At 35.7% G+C, this 15,552-nt stretch overlaps 1 protein-coding gene across 10 annotated transcripts in view; it reads right to left on the bottom strand.

Moving 5' to 3' along the window:
* Nucleotides 1-15,552, bottom strand: part of TUT4 (terminal uridylyl transferase 4) — a 133,781-nt gene that overhangs the window by 53,559 nt on the left and 64,670 nt on the right. For 8 of the 10 annotated variants that reach the window (XM_023188532.2, XM_023188499.1, XM_023188544.1 and 5 more), the window contains 5 exons: nucleotides 14,225-14,351; nucleotides 7,088-7,207; nucleotides 6,704-6,916; nucleotides 3,332-3,506; nucleotides 351-1,051 (listed from right to left, as the gene is read on the bottom strand). In XM_023188532.2, coding sequence (XP_023044300.1) covers nucleotides 351-1,051; nucleotides 3,332-3,506; nucleotides 6,704-6,916; nucleotides 7,088-7,207; nucleotides 14,225-14,351 — 1,336 coding nt within the window. The remainder of the gene's footprint in view (nucleotides 1-350; nucleotides 1,052-3,331; nucleotides 3,507-6,703; nucleotides 6,917-7,087; nucleotides 7,208-14,224; nucleotides 14,352-15,552) is intronic. The other 2 variants (XM_023188550.1, XM_023188555.1) reach the window with 2 other exon arrangements.

Below are 15,552 nucleotides of genomic sequence, written 5' to 3'. Positions count from 1 at the left end.
CTTGAATGTGGCTTTTGTTATGAAAAAAAGAAAAAAATACAAAATAAGCAACATTTAAAATGCATGCTGTCTTTGCTAAGATTTTCATGAAATATCAGATGAATCCTTTCATATATGAGAAAGTAAAGGAAACCAACTGGTAATACAATGCTGAAACCTTTTGAGGCTTTATAGACATCATTTAAAGGCAACTACATGAAAAACACAAAAGGTAAAATACATACCAAAGTATCATTCCAAAACAACAGTCACCACTATATAAGCTATTTTTACATTTCTAATTCTAAAAAATATACATAGTCACACAACCACCACAAAATCTTATAGATCGTTTACAAACTGTATCCTACCTTGCCAGAGGTTAAAATAAATTTATCAAACACATAATATAATTCCTGGGTGGGGAGGTTATCATCATCATTAAGGTCAGAAGCATCTTCTGTAGCTTTGCAGTTGCAAGAGGTAGCAGATGTGTCGGTGCACACACTCTGATGTGAACTCTCCGTTTCTAAATTTGACCTGCAGTCTGTTCCAGTAGATTTATCTGGGTCAGGCGACTTAGGCAAATCAATGCAATTACACTGGCTGAGCTCTTTTTTTAAACAAGTTTCTGAAGGCGCTAAATCATCTTGTTTCTTAACTAATTTTGGCTCCAATTCACTGCTATTGCTGGTAGAAAGAGATGAAGAGTCCTGTCCATGGTCAGCAAAATCTAGTTCATTTACCAACAAATTGTTGTCAATAATACATCTCTGTGATGTACATTCCAATTCATCATATTTAACAGGTTGTTCTCTTTCTGCATTTATTTTTTCTGTGGTTTCCCCAAGCAGAATACAACCGTTATTTGCCATATTGTTAGACTTGACTGGTTTCTTATTGCTTATTTTCCCCTTCTCTCTTTTCTTGAAGTCCACTGTAGACTTACTTCCACTCTTTGTCTGAGGACAGGCAAAATATCGATAAGCTGCCCTAAATCTCTCCACAACATATTCGTAAACCAGCTGGCTATTTAAGCTCCGTGCAACATTCCTCTTGACTGAAAATGGATCTAGCAAAAGAGAAAATGGTCAATAGCTAAGTCTCTACTTCCAAACTACATTTCCAAGCTCATACAAGTAGATCTTAACTGATACACTGTCAGGAGAATACATTTTCCCAAGGGGTTTTTTCTAAGCTAGAGTCCCAATGAAAGTTCCTGAAAATGGGAGGAAATACAATTGCAACATTTTTTTTCTTCCTTTCTCTCATAAAGTAAAAAGCTAAAAGGAAAAATAAACAAGACTAATAATAAGCTAACTAATAACGGGATGGCTGAGAAGGCCAACTCAGTAATTAGTTTCAATGATGAAACTGTGGAAAAAGGAGTTATGCTGAAATACCTCCCTCTACCCTGTCACTGAATAAAAATTTTCAAGCTTCAGGACCCATCAGTGATTTTTATCTTGCTATAGTATTGTATTTTTTTCTTTTCTTTTAAGATGGAGTCTTGCTCTATCCCCCAAGCTGGAGTACAGTGCTATGATCTCAGCTCACTGCAACCTCTGCCTCCCAGGTTAAAGCAATTCTCCTGACTCAGCCTCCCGAGTAGCTAGGACTACAGGCATATGCCACCACGCCCAGCTAATTCTTGTACTTTTAGTAGAGATGGAGTTTCACCATGTTGGCCAGGCTGGTCTTGAACTCCTGATCTCAGGTGATCTGCCTGCTTCAGCCTCCCAAAGTGCTGGGATTACAGGCGTGAGCCACTGAGCCCGGCTCACAGTGTTCTTTAATATAATATAGTTATATGCTCTTTGCAGTTTAAACAAGTAAAACAAACCTAACACTCTCAAGGCTTCAACTTGAAAAAAAAACTGATTTTAAGATTTAACTTTAGTGAGATCAAAAGTAAAAGAAAGTAGTAGGAAGAAAGAGCAAAAAAGCAACAGACCTAAAAAAGTAAAATTTAAACCAATATGTAAACTTTGGTCCAGTCAAAAATAATTACCCTGCAAAGTCTTGAAACAACTGCATCCTTATTATTAATAACATGACAGATTTCTGAATATATCTGTAAGTCTTAAATATAGAAAAGCCCCAGGAAAAAAGAAGAGTGCACCAAAAAGACAATACATATGCTCTCCACTACTGAAGATCTTTTGGTATTAAGAGGCCAGGCTTCAAACTGTTAAAGTTGAGGCATCTGTTACGTTCTACTGCTATCTAAATCCATAGGCTTTAAAAAGATTTTTCTAGTTTCTTCCTAACTTCCCAAAGAAAATGAAAAAGGGGGGAAAATAAAGAAAAAAAACAGAGATAAATTATGGCTAGAAGGCTTCAGAGCTCATTTATTTACTATATATAAGAGTATAAGATGTGTATAAATGTTTGCACGTATATTTCAGAATATTTCTGGGTTGAACTCACAGTAGAGAAGGCCAGCAGGAATGAGGGAATGGAATAATGTGTAGGCTGAACAGACTAAAATGGACATAAATTCAATTTCTTATCTACAAAAGGTAAGTGAAATGCTGTGAAATTTAATTTTTGATTAAGAATTGAGGAGCCACTCTATAGTTTTCTGTATCTCCAAAGATCTTAATGGTCTTGGGATCTGATATGAAACTTTGGCAACATCAATTTTTATTTTTATCCTTTAGCGAAGCCACATTTATTAGATGAGGTACTTTAGAAGGCAATGAAAACTTTCTCATAATCTTATGACACAAATTCATTCAAAAACATCTTATAGTGTTCCTAACTTATATTTTTCTGTATTTCTGCAAGTTTGCACAATTAAAAAATAAAGTTTTCAAAATTAAAAAAAATGCTAATTACTGACCTTAACCATATACAGCAGAAACCTTTAAATAAATACTAATTCTATAAAACTGTAACAGACTTGACAAAGAATCTAAATAAATAATGGAGGCCACGCACAGTGGCTCATGCCTATAATCCTAGCACTTTGGGAAGCCAATGCAGGAGGATCACTTGGGGCCAAGAGTTCCAGACTAGCCTGGGCAACACAGTGAGACCCCCATCTCCACAAAAAATAAAAAAATTAGCGGGGCATGGTAGCACAAGCCTATAGTCCTAGCTACTCAGAAGGCTGAGGATCCCTTGAGCCCAGGAGTTTGAGGTTGCAGTAAGCCATGATCCTATCACTGCACTCCTGCCTGGGCAACAGGGCAAGACCCTGTCTCTAAAAAAATTAAAAATAAAGAATGACAATCTAGTGACATATACATAATGCTACAAAGCCAAAGGTTTATTTATTAACACTGAATTAGATAATGAGTAGCACATAAAAAGTATTCTCCAAGTGAAATACAACATATCATCTTACCTTCAATGGCTATTCGCCTTTTAGGCCAGTTTTTATTTTCTCTTGTTAAAATATCTCGTATCCGTACACATATGACATATTCCTCCAAAGCAAAATCCAGTGTGTAAAATTTCAGCAGCTCTAACCATAACTGTCCCAAGGATACCCGATTTGGTGTTTCCAATGTTAAAGGAGACTGGAAAAGAAAAAATACTTTTCATTTAAGCTTAACAAAACTATAAAATCAACAAATTTTCAGTTAAAGAAGACCTTGGAGATCACGTTTTCAAAAACTAAGGCATGAAGGAATAATTTGCCAAAAAGCAGTCAGTTTGAAGCAAAGCTGGGAACAAAGTCCCAGTTTACTGACTCCTAGAAATTCTGCATTCTTTCCACTGAACCAGTGATTCTCAACCTTGGCTGCACATTAGAATCATATGGGGAGCAGTAAAATACACTAATACCTGAATTCTGCACCACCTCCACCTTCTACACCCCTCCCAAGATTCTGATTTAACTGACTAGGCTATCAGCCTAGGCAATGGCATTTTTAAAGCTCCCTAAAGTAATTTTCATGTGCAGCCAAAGCTGCAAACCACTGCATAACTACTACAACTCCTTTTTCCAATAATTACTTTTAAAATATAAGTAAACGCCCCGGCTTTCAAAAAAACTAATTCCTTCATTCAGCAAACATTTCTTTAGAACTTCCTATGTCCCTGACATTGGTGGGAACGTCATAAAATAATGAAAGCTCACACTTATACATAAGGTTTACCATGTACCATTCACTCTTCTAAAAGCTGCACATATGTTAACAATTAATTCTAACTATTCCATGAAATGGATACTATAGGGCAAGGATTTGACTCAAGACCGCCTGGCTACTGGGTCCGTGCGGTGAATCACTATACTATACTGCCACTTAAATAAGGTCCTACTTCAGAGACTATTATGAGGGGGAGAGACAATTTAACAATTATATAGTAAAGGCTACATGCTAAGATGGGCCTCTAAATCAGGGGAATCATAACAGAAGAGGTAACACCTGAATTCCAAAGAATTAGTTAGATGAAACCTGGCTAAAAGCAACCACTAGGCAGCATAAACACATGAAATAATCATTCTCACATTCAATTCTACAACTATTCATTGAGTGCCTACTATGTGCAAGGCAGTGTTCTAGGCACTTGGGATATGTCTTTGGGGGACAAAACCCAAAGATTCTTGCCTTCATGGAGCTCACTTTCTATGGAAAGACAACAAACATATTTAATAAGTAAATTACATAGTAACTTAAAAGACCTTAAGTACTACAGAAAAAAGAGAGTTGAGTATGCTAAAAAGGATGGGAGTGTGGAAGCAGGAGAAGGTTACAGTGTTTAATAGAGTAGTCAGGATAAGATTTATTGAGAAGGTATGTTTTAAGAAGACGGAAAAGTGCTAAAGGAATCGGAAACAGGGCAAACAAACAAACAACGAGACCAATTTTAAAAAGAAAACCAAGATAGAGTGACAAGAAGAGTAAAAGAGGAAAGCAAAGAGCCAGGAAGGGCTGTTTGGCTTGTTATCTAAACAACTCGAGTTGTTCCTCATTTGAGTGTGGGGAGAGGGAAGGGCATGATCTGACTTAAGTTTTAGAAGAACTGTTCTGATTGTTAAGAACAGACTATAAGAGGAAAGGGTAGACACATGGAAACCTGTTAGGAGGCTATAGTAGTATCCCAGGCCAGAGATGATGGTGGCTAGGACCAGGATGGTAACAGTGGAGGTAGTGAGAGGTAATCACATTCTGGATATATATTGAAGTAGAGATGACAGGATTTCCTGACAGACTTGATATGGGGTATGAAAGAGGAGTAAAGGATGACTCCAAGGTTAACTGAAAGGAATATCCTTTTTGGTTAATTGAGCAACTGAAAGGATGCAGTGCAAACAATTAAGATGAAAAACCTAAGTGTGAAGCAAGTTTGAGGGGAGGATCAGGAATTCAGCTTAGACACATTAACTTTAAGACATCTATTAGACATCTAAGTAGAGACAGTAAATGGGCAGTTGGTTATACAATTATGGCAGTCAGGAGAGAGGTCTGGCTGGAGATTTGAATTTGAGAGTGATCATCATACAGATAGTACTTAAAATCCACAGGATTAGCTGGGATTACCAAGGGAATGTACATACACAAGAAAAAAGGGATCATGAACTACAGCACTTCAACTTTAAGAGATTACAGAGGAAAAAAGAAACCAGCAAAGAGAGAAGGAATAACCAGCCACAGGTCTGGTGTCCTGAAAGTCAAGTGAATAAAATTTTCAGAGAGGGAAGTAATTAACTGGCAAATGTTGCTAATAAATCAAAAACGACAGAAACTGAGAAATGACCACTGGATTTAGTAATGTGGAGGTTACTGACACTGATGATACAAGTTTTGGCAAACTGATGGGGTGACATCAAAGCCTGATTAGTGTGAGTTAAGGGGAAACAGAGAAATCAAAAATAGTAAATACAGACATTTCTTAAGAAGTTTTACTGCAAAAGGGAGCAAAGGAATAGCTGGGAGGGGAAGTGCTGTCAGATTTTTCCTACAGTGGGAGAAATAAGAGCATGTTTGATTTTGTTTATGAGGGCATAATTGCTAGAGTGACATTCTGGAAAAGACAAGAAAGGATGAGACTGAATAGACAAGTGAAGAAAATGACTTTAGATAAGAACATGGCAAGTTCCCAAAGAAGTAATAAGCCAGCACTGGCTGACAGTATTAGTGGTTTGAGGAGAGAGTGTACAGTAGTCCAGGAAAGTGGAAGAGTTGAATACAACAGGCAAGTATATCAGGAAACTACAAAAAATTCAGTATAGCTAGAGCAATGGTTTCAGAAATGTTCAGATTTCTGTCATAATGCCATCTGTCCACTTAGAAGACTACAAGCTTCTAGAGGACATAGTCCATGTATCTTTGGTTCTCTAGCACTCAAGATAATGGCCGGCACATAGTAGGTCCTTAATAAATGAATGCTGAATGATCAAATAAGCAGAGCTACCCCCTCCTAGAGCACAGGGGCTTTATTTCTCCACCCAATCTGGCAACAAAATTCCCATATGCTGAAGTCTGGTCAAAGCCCAACTCTTAAAGGAAATTTTCCTTGTCTAGATGAAAAATGACAGATTTATCTTGACATGATTCAAACAACACAAGTTTTCCAAAACAAGGTATAAATTAATTAGAGAATCTTGGTACTGGAAAACTAAACCAGATCAACCCCTCACTTTACAGATGAGGAAAATGAGGCCAAGAGGCTTGCTCAAGGTCAATTTACAATTAAAATAGCTTCAATCGAAGGCATCACAAATTCTACAGATAGAAAAGCCAAAAAAAAAAAAAACAAAAAGGCTTACTTTGCCATGTTTTTCCTTCATGGCATTACTTTGGTTGTCTGTTTCTGTCTTCTTGGTATCATCTTTTGGTTGGTCTGCCTTAGCTTTGTTTTCCTCAGCAATTGAGTTTTTCTCAGTTGCACTACTTGAATTACATTCCCACTTCACAAACTTCTCTTCTACTATGCCCTTCAGCTGAAAGTCATCCATTCTTTTTGGGTCAAAGCCTTCAATCTATATAAAAAGGCATTCCAAATTGGTAGTGGAAAAATTATTTAAAAAAAAAAAAAAAAGATGGACAAACAGACAAACCAGAATTCCAGCTTAAAATGTTTGAGCAGAGTTCTCTGCAAGAGCAAACTATATATATATATATGCACATATATATCACAAACTCATGCTTACCCAACTTCCAAGTAAGCAAGGAAGAAGAGGGGGTTTTCTCTGTTGTAGAAAAAACATCACCATTAAAGCAAAACAGTAAGAAGGGATTCCACCATCAGTTTGGGAGTCAATATAGCACAACTGCAAAATGAAGGGGAAAAAAGTACTACCATTTAGCTTTCTTAATTTTCATGATAAAAGTAGCTTATTTTTTCCTACCCTAATCATTGTAAAAAGTTCAAATGACAATGAAAAATGTAAGAAATAACTTGAAATATCATCACTCTAAAATAATAACCATTAAAATGTTGGTGACCATTTTTTCATTCTTTTTTAAATGCATACAAAGACATATTTTTGTTAAAAGGAATAATATTATGTGTAGTTATTTTACTGTGGACACATTTTAAAAATAATTTCTCCTTATCTTGCCTCTACTTCTACTTCAATTAACAACCTTCTATGTCTTCTTCTAGGCCTTTTTCTATCCTCATATACAAATACACATACATTCCTATTTCCTATATAGGTATAGGGAGAAGTTTAAGTTTTTCAACATTATTTTACCAAAAGAGTATATTATAGACATCTCTCTGTATATTACTCTTCTCCCTCAACAATACATCAAGAAAGTCCCTTTAAGTCAGTTAGCACGATCTAACACATTATTTTATTTTTGAGACAGGGTCTCACTCTGTAGCCCAGGGTGGAGTGCAGTGGCATGATCACGACTCACTGCAGCCTCAACCTCCCAGGCTCAAGTGATCCTTCCATGTAGCTGGGACTACAGGCATGCACCACCATGCTCAGCTAATTTTTTTATTTTGTAGACAAATTTTTTTTATTTTGTAGACTATTTGTAGACCAATTTTATTTATGTTGCCCAGGCTGGTCTCGAACCCTTGGACTCAAATGATCTCCCCGTTCAGCCTCCCAAAGTGCTGGGTATTTATAGGCATGAGCCACCATGCCCAGCAAACACATTCTTTTAAATGCTTAAATTATAGTCTATGATATGGATGGTTACACAATAGTTCCCCCATTCAAGAACATTCACATTTTGCTCCCAGTTTTTGCCACTTAAAATAATGCCATAATGTTCATCCTTATACACAGAGTTTCCTAAGTATTGGTGCTTATTTCTATGAGCTGTATTCCTATGAATGTTTGTTAAATTAAAAGATTAGTGATACATTTTAATCCTAAAATATATTGTTAAGAATTGTTTTTCCAAAATCACTACAAAAATTTGTATTTTCCACCAGGAACCTAGGTGTGTTCAAACCTTCAAACACTAGGTATTATCTAGTGCATACACCCCTTCAAACACTAACTATTATCACTTAAAAACTAATTTTCAATAATTTTCAATGGGATGAGAGAAGTGTAATATCTGATACTTTAATTTGCATGTCCTTGACCTTAAAGAGATTATGAAATTTGTACATGTTTACTAACCATCTGAGATTTATTCTTTTCTAAATTGCCTATTAAATATTTTGCCAGTTTTTCTATTTTCATGCAATACATCAATTTAAAAGAGTTTTAATTATGGATAACACTTTATGTCTGATATATGCATTTGAAAGATGTTATTTTTTTCCCAATCTATTTTTCTTTTGATACTATTTATGATATATTTTACCATATAACATTTTTTAATTTTTACTATGCTTTAGTTTAAATATGCTTATTTCAGACACTCAGCCCTCCATATCAATGGGTTCTGCATCTACAGATTCAATCGACTGCAGACTGAAAATATTTTTTAGGCTGGGCACACTGGCTCATGCATATCATCCCAGCACTTTGGGAGGCAGAGCAGGTGGATCACATAAGGTCAGGTGTTCCAGACCAGCCTGGCCAACATAGTGAGACCCTGCCTCTACAAAAAATACAAAAATTAGCCAGGCACAGTGGCAGGCACCTGTAATCTCAGCTACTCAGGAGGCTGAGACAGGAGAATCACTTGAACCCGAGAAGTGGAGGTTGCAGTGAGCTGAGATTGCACCACTACATTCCAGCCTGGGCGAGACCCCATCAAAAAATTTATATATACATTTTTTTCATTAAGTAAAATTATTGATTGATTGATTGCCAGGTGTGGTGATGGACACATATCACCTGCAGCTGATGTAGTCCCAGCTAGCTACTCAAGAGGCAGAGGCAGAAGGATTGCTTGAGTCCAGGAGTTTGAGTTCAGCCCGGACAATATAGCAAGACCTCTGTCTCTAAAAATATATACAATTGAGAAATTTGTTAAAGGCCAGGTGCAAAGGCATTGTCTTTTGAAAAAACAAAATAAAACAAAAATATGCTAGGCACGGTGGCACACACCAGTGGTCCTAGCTACTCAGGAAGTTGAGGTGGAAGGATCCCTTGAGCCCAGGAATTCAAGGTTACAGTGAGCTATGATGGCACCACTGCACTCCGGCCTGGGCAACAGAGTGAGACTCTGTCTCTGAAAAAAATTAAAAATTTAAATTTTAAAAACTAAAAATAGCAATATAATAAAAAATACAAATTAAAAAATATAGTACAACAACTATTTACAGAGCATTTATACTGTATTAGATATTATAAGTAATCTAGTGATGATTTAAAGTATGTTGTAGTCTATGTGAAGGTTAGATACAAATAACACACAATTTGTATAAAGGACTTGAGCATCCTCAAATATTGGTATCCTTGGGAGTCTTGGAACCAAACCCCCCAACATTGGATACTGAGGACAACTATACACCTTCTAGGTATCCTATCACAGTAAAAAGAGCCCCCGCATCCCATTGTTTACATACACATACTCCTACATTTTTTTTCTAAAATTTTTAATTTTAAGTAAAATTTATTTTTGCATTTAGCATGCTGAGTCCAACACTATTTTCTTCTAGTAAGATACACTTGTGAAAGCACTGTTTAATAAAATCTATACACTAGATTATCTGAGCATTCTATTCTGTCCCACAGATCTATTTTTCTATTTCTATGCCAACGGCATACTTCTGATTAAAGCAGTTTTACAGCCACTCTAGCTTTCCTTTTTGCTCCTCCTGAGCTCATCCCCATCTTGGAAGCTTTGGATTAACTGTCCCTTGGAGAGTTTTCCATCAGATTTCCATGTAGCTAGCTATTACCCGTCTGAGCTTAAATATTTCTTCACAGTCTTTTCCTGACAATTCAGAGTAATGTCATTCATTCTATCATTTCATTTTTGTAGCATTAAGCTCTAGCAGATATTATCATTTATCTATTTCTTTACTGTCTGACTCTTCCAGAAGTATATGAGCACTATGAAAGCAGGACTCTGTATGTCCTGTTAGGTGTTCCCAGCTTCTAGAACAGGGTCTGACACACAGAAGGCATTTAATGAATGTTTGCTGAATGGATGGATTTGTTCAGATTTTGCTTTCATCTTTCAATAATATAATTTCTTCTTATATCTTTCTTATTAAATCTCTTCCTTAGTGTTTTATAATTTATGTTGCTGTCATGAAAGTACGTATTTTTCCCCATTTCCATTCTAACAGGTTATTTTCATGGCAGTGAATGGCCATTGACTTTTGTATATTTGTCTTATACTTAGTCATCTTACTAAATTCTCTTATTAATTAATCCTCATAGTTTTTTACTAGGGTTTTCTAGGCATACAATCATATTATTAGCACAGAGAGATAATTTTATCATTTTTCCAATATTTACATTCAATTATTTCATTTTCTTATTGCATTTCCTAAAAATCCCCAAAACAATGTACAACATTAATGGTGAACTTCTCTGCAATATTCTTCATCCTAACATATATGGCTTAAATGACGTTTCTTATTGTTTTGGCTTTGTTTTTTGTGTGTGTTTTTAATAAATGGTTTTCATCATAAACTTCCATTTCTAGTTGACTTAAAAGTTTCTGTTAGGGGGAATATGCCCTTTCAGCATCTAGGACTTTTTTTCTCCATCATGTGTTAATATAATAAATTATGTGAACAGACTTCCTGATATTAAACCATTCTTATAATCTTGAAGTAAATCATGCATGATCATGGCATATTAACCTTTGATACATGGATATAATTCATTTGCTTACATTTCATTAGATTGTAGCATCTATATACGATTGGTCTATACTGGACTGGTTGGATTCATTTTTAAATCATTGTTTTCTTCTGCAGACAATGAAGATTTAGGATAATAATAATATAGAGTAATTATACTGTAGTATAATATCTTGGTACATTTAAGATTACAACTCAAAATAAAAGACAACTAAAAACACTTGTCAAAAAGAGTTTGAAACATTCCACTAGAATAAACTCTCACTTATCCAAAATATTAAGACAAGGGTAAACTGCCTAATGAATAACTCAACTTAACGAAAAATTCCTTTGCAACGATAAAGAACTGTCAATACATTCTGCTAACATTACCAGACATCTCACAGATGAACAAGATTAAGGCAGTTTAAGAGACAGCTCTTAAAACCCAGATATCTCTTTCAGATGTCAAATAGTGCTAAAATGCAATTCTTACATTAACCACAAAAAGTGGCTCTAAGTCAGGTAACTTGACTAATAATGTACTGACGATAAGGCTAAAGAGTTCTGCCACCTAGAGTTAAGCTTTATTTAGAAAACTATTTCCTATTACCAAAATGCAAAGACTATAACTACTTAAGAGACAGCCAGAGAATAATCAACTGCAATCTCATATCACAGTTAAAAGAATAAATTATATACTAGAATTGTTCTGAACCCCCAAATCATGGGAAAATGCGTGCTTAACTAGATAATGTACAATATGGCTTAAAACTTCAAGAAAAACAAAGCTATTTAAAAAATCTTTAGAAGAAAAATATACTAGGAATTATTTCTAAGTTTCTTAAGAAAATGAATACCATGAAAAATCTTTCTTTGCAACTAACACAAATGACAAAAATGAGCCATGTTATTCTGTTGCAAACAGAAAGGAACCACTCTACAACCAGTTTTGTAATAAATGTTTCAGTGTCCATCGACTGGCATATTTAGAATCTATATGGATGAAGTACTAAAACACCATGAGCAACCTTTTCCAAGAGTCACTTTAGGAAACAATATTTATAGGCCACATTTTTTTCCAAAATAAAAAGAACGTATTTGAGTATCATTTATAATCTTCTAATACAGACTGCTTATTTTACTGAATAGAACAATATCTGGGAGAAAACTGACATGACTTTATGACTGCAAAAACAATTAGGGCATAATTTAAAAGTACCAACAAAGAAGTGTATTCCGTCGTCCTTTATATTTCTGTAGAATTTTAGAGCCTGAAGTATATTCTCATGAATTATCTAATAGCATTACCAAAATATTCTCTCCAGGTGAAAAAAATTGAAGCTCAGATAGGAGAAGTACCTTGCTGGAAGACTTAGCAAAGCCTTGGGTGCTGTGGCTCACACCTGAAATCCCAGCACTTTGGGAGGCCAGGGTGGGAGGATCGTTTGAGCCCTGGAGTTGAAGACCAGCCTAGGCAACCAAATGAGACCCCACCTCTACAAAAAAAAATTTAAAAATTAGCCAGGCATGGTGGTACACACCTGTGGTCCCAGCTACCTCAGGAAGCCTGTGGCAGGAGGATCGTTTGAGCCTGTGAGGTTGAGGCTACCGTGAGCCATGATTGCTCACTCCAGCACTAGGTAACAGAGACCCCATCTCAAAAACAAAAAAACTTAGCAAAAAAAAAAAAACTAGATCTGGAATTGATTTACTCCATTTCATAGCACTGATTTCCTATAGTATGCTAGGCATAGAGTGTAAGATAAATGAGAGAAAGTAGTCACCCTCCCTCAACCTATTTTACTGCCTCCACTCACTTCCATGGGTTAAAAATCTTTCTGGCCAGGCACAGAGCCTCACACCCGTAATTCCAGCACCTGGGAGGGCACGGTGGGAGGACCACTTGAGCCCAGAAGTTCGAGGCCAGCATGGGCAACATCATGAGACCCCATCTCTATTTCAAACAAACAAACAAACAAACTCCTTTCTGAAGAAGCTAGGTCATTTATTTGACAAACATTTACTGAGTGCCTCCTATGTGCTGACACAGTAAGATAAGTGGAAGTGGGGATCAGCCGTGAATATATATAAAAACATTAACCTCCCCCCGCTGCCACAGAGTTTACAGTTTCACAGAACAGACTGAAACAAATTTATGTATGGCAGGTGGTAACTAATGTGAGCATAAACTTGAAAAAGTAAGAGTGAAGCATTCTAAATACCTAAGGTAAGAACATTCTAGAGGAGGGAAACAGCAAATACAAAGGCCTTGCTTTGTATAAAGAAGCCCCAACCTTAGGCTTTCTGACTGTTCCACACTCAGCCAGCTGGTGCTGCCCCAAGCATGGGGGCAATTCTCTAAACAGAGTCCAGACAAAAAATTCCAGAGACTTCTCTATTTTTGCTATGAAGTTACCACTCTAACACCATCCCCTTAATCAGTTTTCTTTGTATACGACTGAGAATTTACTTATCACCAGTCTAACAAGTGATGAATACTCTATAGATGGGGCAGGAATATACAAAAAGCTAAAATCTCTCTCTCTAGTCATTTGGACTGATATTGATAATTAATCACTCCTCCCTATCCCCACACCAAAGAAATAAACACAGGTCAACCACAGCCTTTAGATATACAAATTAATTCTAATTTAGGAAACTTAAATAATGAATGCTCAGCAGTTGCCCAATCAGAAATTGGTACATGTTATCAATGATTTAGAGGAAAGAGAAAAGCATTCTTAGAGACTGGGGAAAAAATACGCCAACAAAATAATCTTAACATATATAGATCTTAAAACCTTACAAGTTTAACTTACGGTAAGAGTGAAAACTTGAGCCTCATATGCTGATATGAAAGAGAACATTTCTACAGTACATAAAAGGAGAATAAAGCACGACAATTAAAAATTCTAAAATATATCAATAAGTGTATGTGTCTATAAAAATTTATTTTTTATGTCCATAAATTACAACCTGCCACACCACTTTCTGTCAAGCACAGGAAACTACTTTGTCCCACATGCTATGATTGATGTTACATGCTACAAGAAAAGGCCTAATTTTGAAGATTAAACACATTTCCTTCTAAAAATATAAATAAGTGGTTCTCCTTTCTTTCACTTACCTTAGCCCAGTAGCGAAAGGCTAACACCAAGGGAATAAAGACAGGTTCTATTTTGCCAAGAGCAGTAAGTAAATCAGTAGTGAGACATGCCATATCATTTCCTGCACTCACTCTACAAAGTAAACCACTGTGAATGAGAAAGAAACAAATTTCATTGTATTAATACCCTTAAAAGCAGAATACTTCAAATCCTGTGGCTATTCTTTCTAGTTATCATATTGTAATACAGTACCTTAAAAGCCCTAATAAAAACAAATGTTCTTATAAATTTAGAGCTACCTGAAAACTACATGTCATTCCATTACTAGAGTTCCATACGAATTAAAGAAAGATGTTTTTAACATTCATTTGTACTTCAGAAATAAATTTCAACCAAACTTAGTATTTAAGTTAATGAGAAATTAATTTCAAAAGCAGCATTATGAATTACCAAAACTGATATACACGAGAGACAGGGCACTGATCTCTTCATTGTCAAATACTGCAAGGTTATTTCCTAGTTCATTCCTCTTGCTTTGTACATGATAATAGCAAAAAATGAATATTTAACTGACTGGCTACACTTCTTGACTCTAATTTTTCCTATCCAAGCTTTCACAACTGTACTAATATGTTATTTTCAGAGTAAAGATTAGACAGGATTTGCAGATTAACCCACAAGTTATGCTTCTGTATAAGTGAAAATAGCAGCTACCTTAAATGGGGGTGACAGAAGTGTAATGAAGACATTTTGAAAGCAGGGAGAATAAATCTCAGGTGTAACACACAGGCAATTTAACACAATGTGGCAGAAAAAACACTAAAAGTCACTTTGCCTCCATTTTCCAATTATAGTTTTCCCCTAAATGATGTGAATCTGGACAAACTGATAAACCACTCCAAGTCTCATTTTTCTAGTTTAGAAAGAAAGAAATCTGAACTAGATCACCATAGATTCATCCAGCTTTGAATAAAAAAAACTTTGATCTTAAAATATAATACAAGTTAATAATCAATAAAAGAATACCATTTCTGTATTGTTTCCATGTCTCTCATACTACTTTCAAATAGGATTTAGTTTTTGCTTTCAAAGGTACTTTGCTCTCTTAGACTTACAGACATCTAACTAGAAAGGCAAGATCAGTCTTCAATTTAGAACTGATCTTGAGTTTATTCAATGTAAACCAACTCATTCAATTTAAGTGAACTAAAAACTTAAATTCTAATAGATTGTGAGATCCTTGAGAAGACAAAGGTTTTTTTTTTCCTTTTTTTTTTGAGACAGGGTCTCGCTCTGTCACCCAGGCTGGAGTACAGTGGCACAATCACGGCTCACTGCAGCCTCAACC

The sequence above is a fragment of the Piliocolobus tephrosceles genome, chromosome 1 (assembly GCF_002776525.5).
Source record: "Piliocolobus tephrosceles isolate RC106 chromosome 1, ASM277652v3, whole genome shotgun sequence".
Taxonomy (NCBI): domain Eukaryota; kingdom Metazoa; phylum Chordata; class Mammalia; order Primates; family Cercopithecidae; genus Piliocolobus; species Piliocolobus tephrosceles.
The sequence above is the reverse complement of the archived record's forward strand: the minus strand, read 5'-3'. Positions and strand labels throughout refer to the sequence as shown.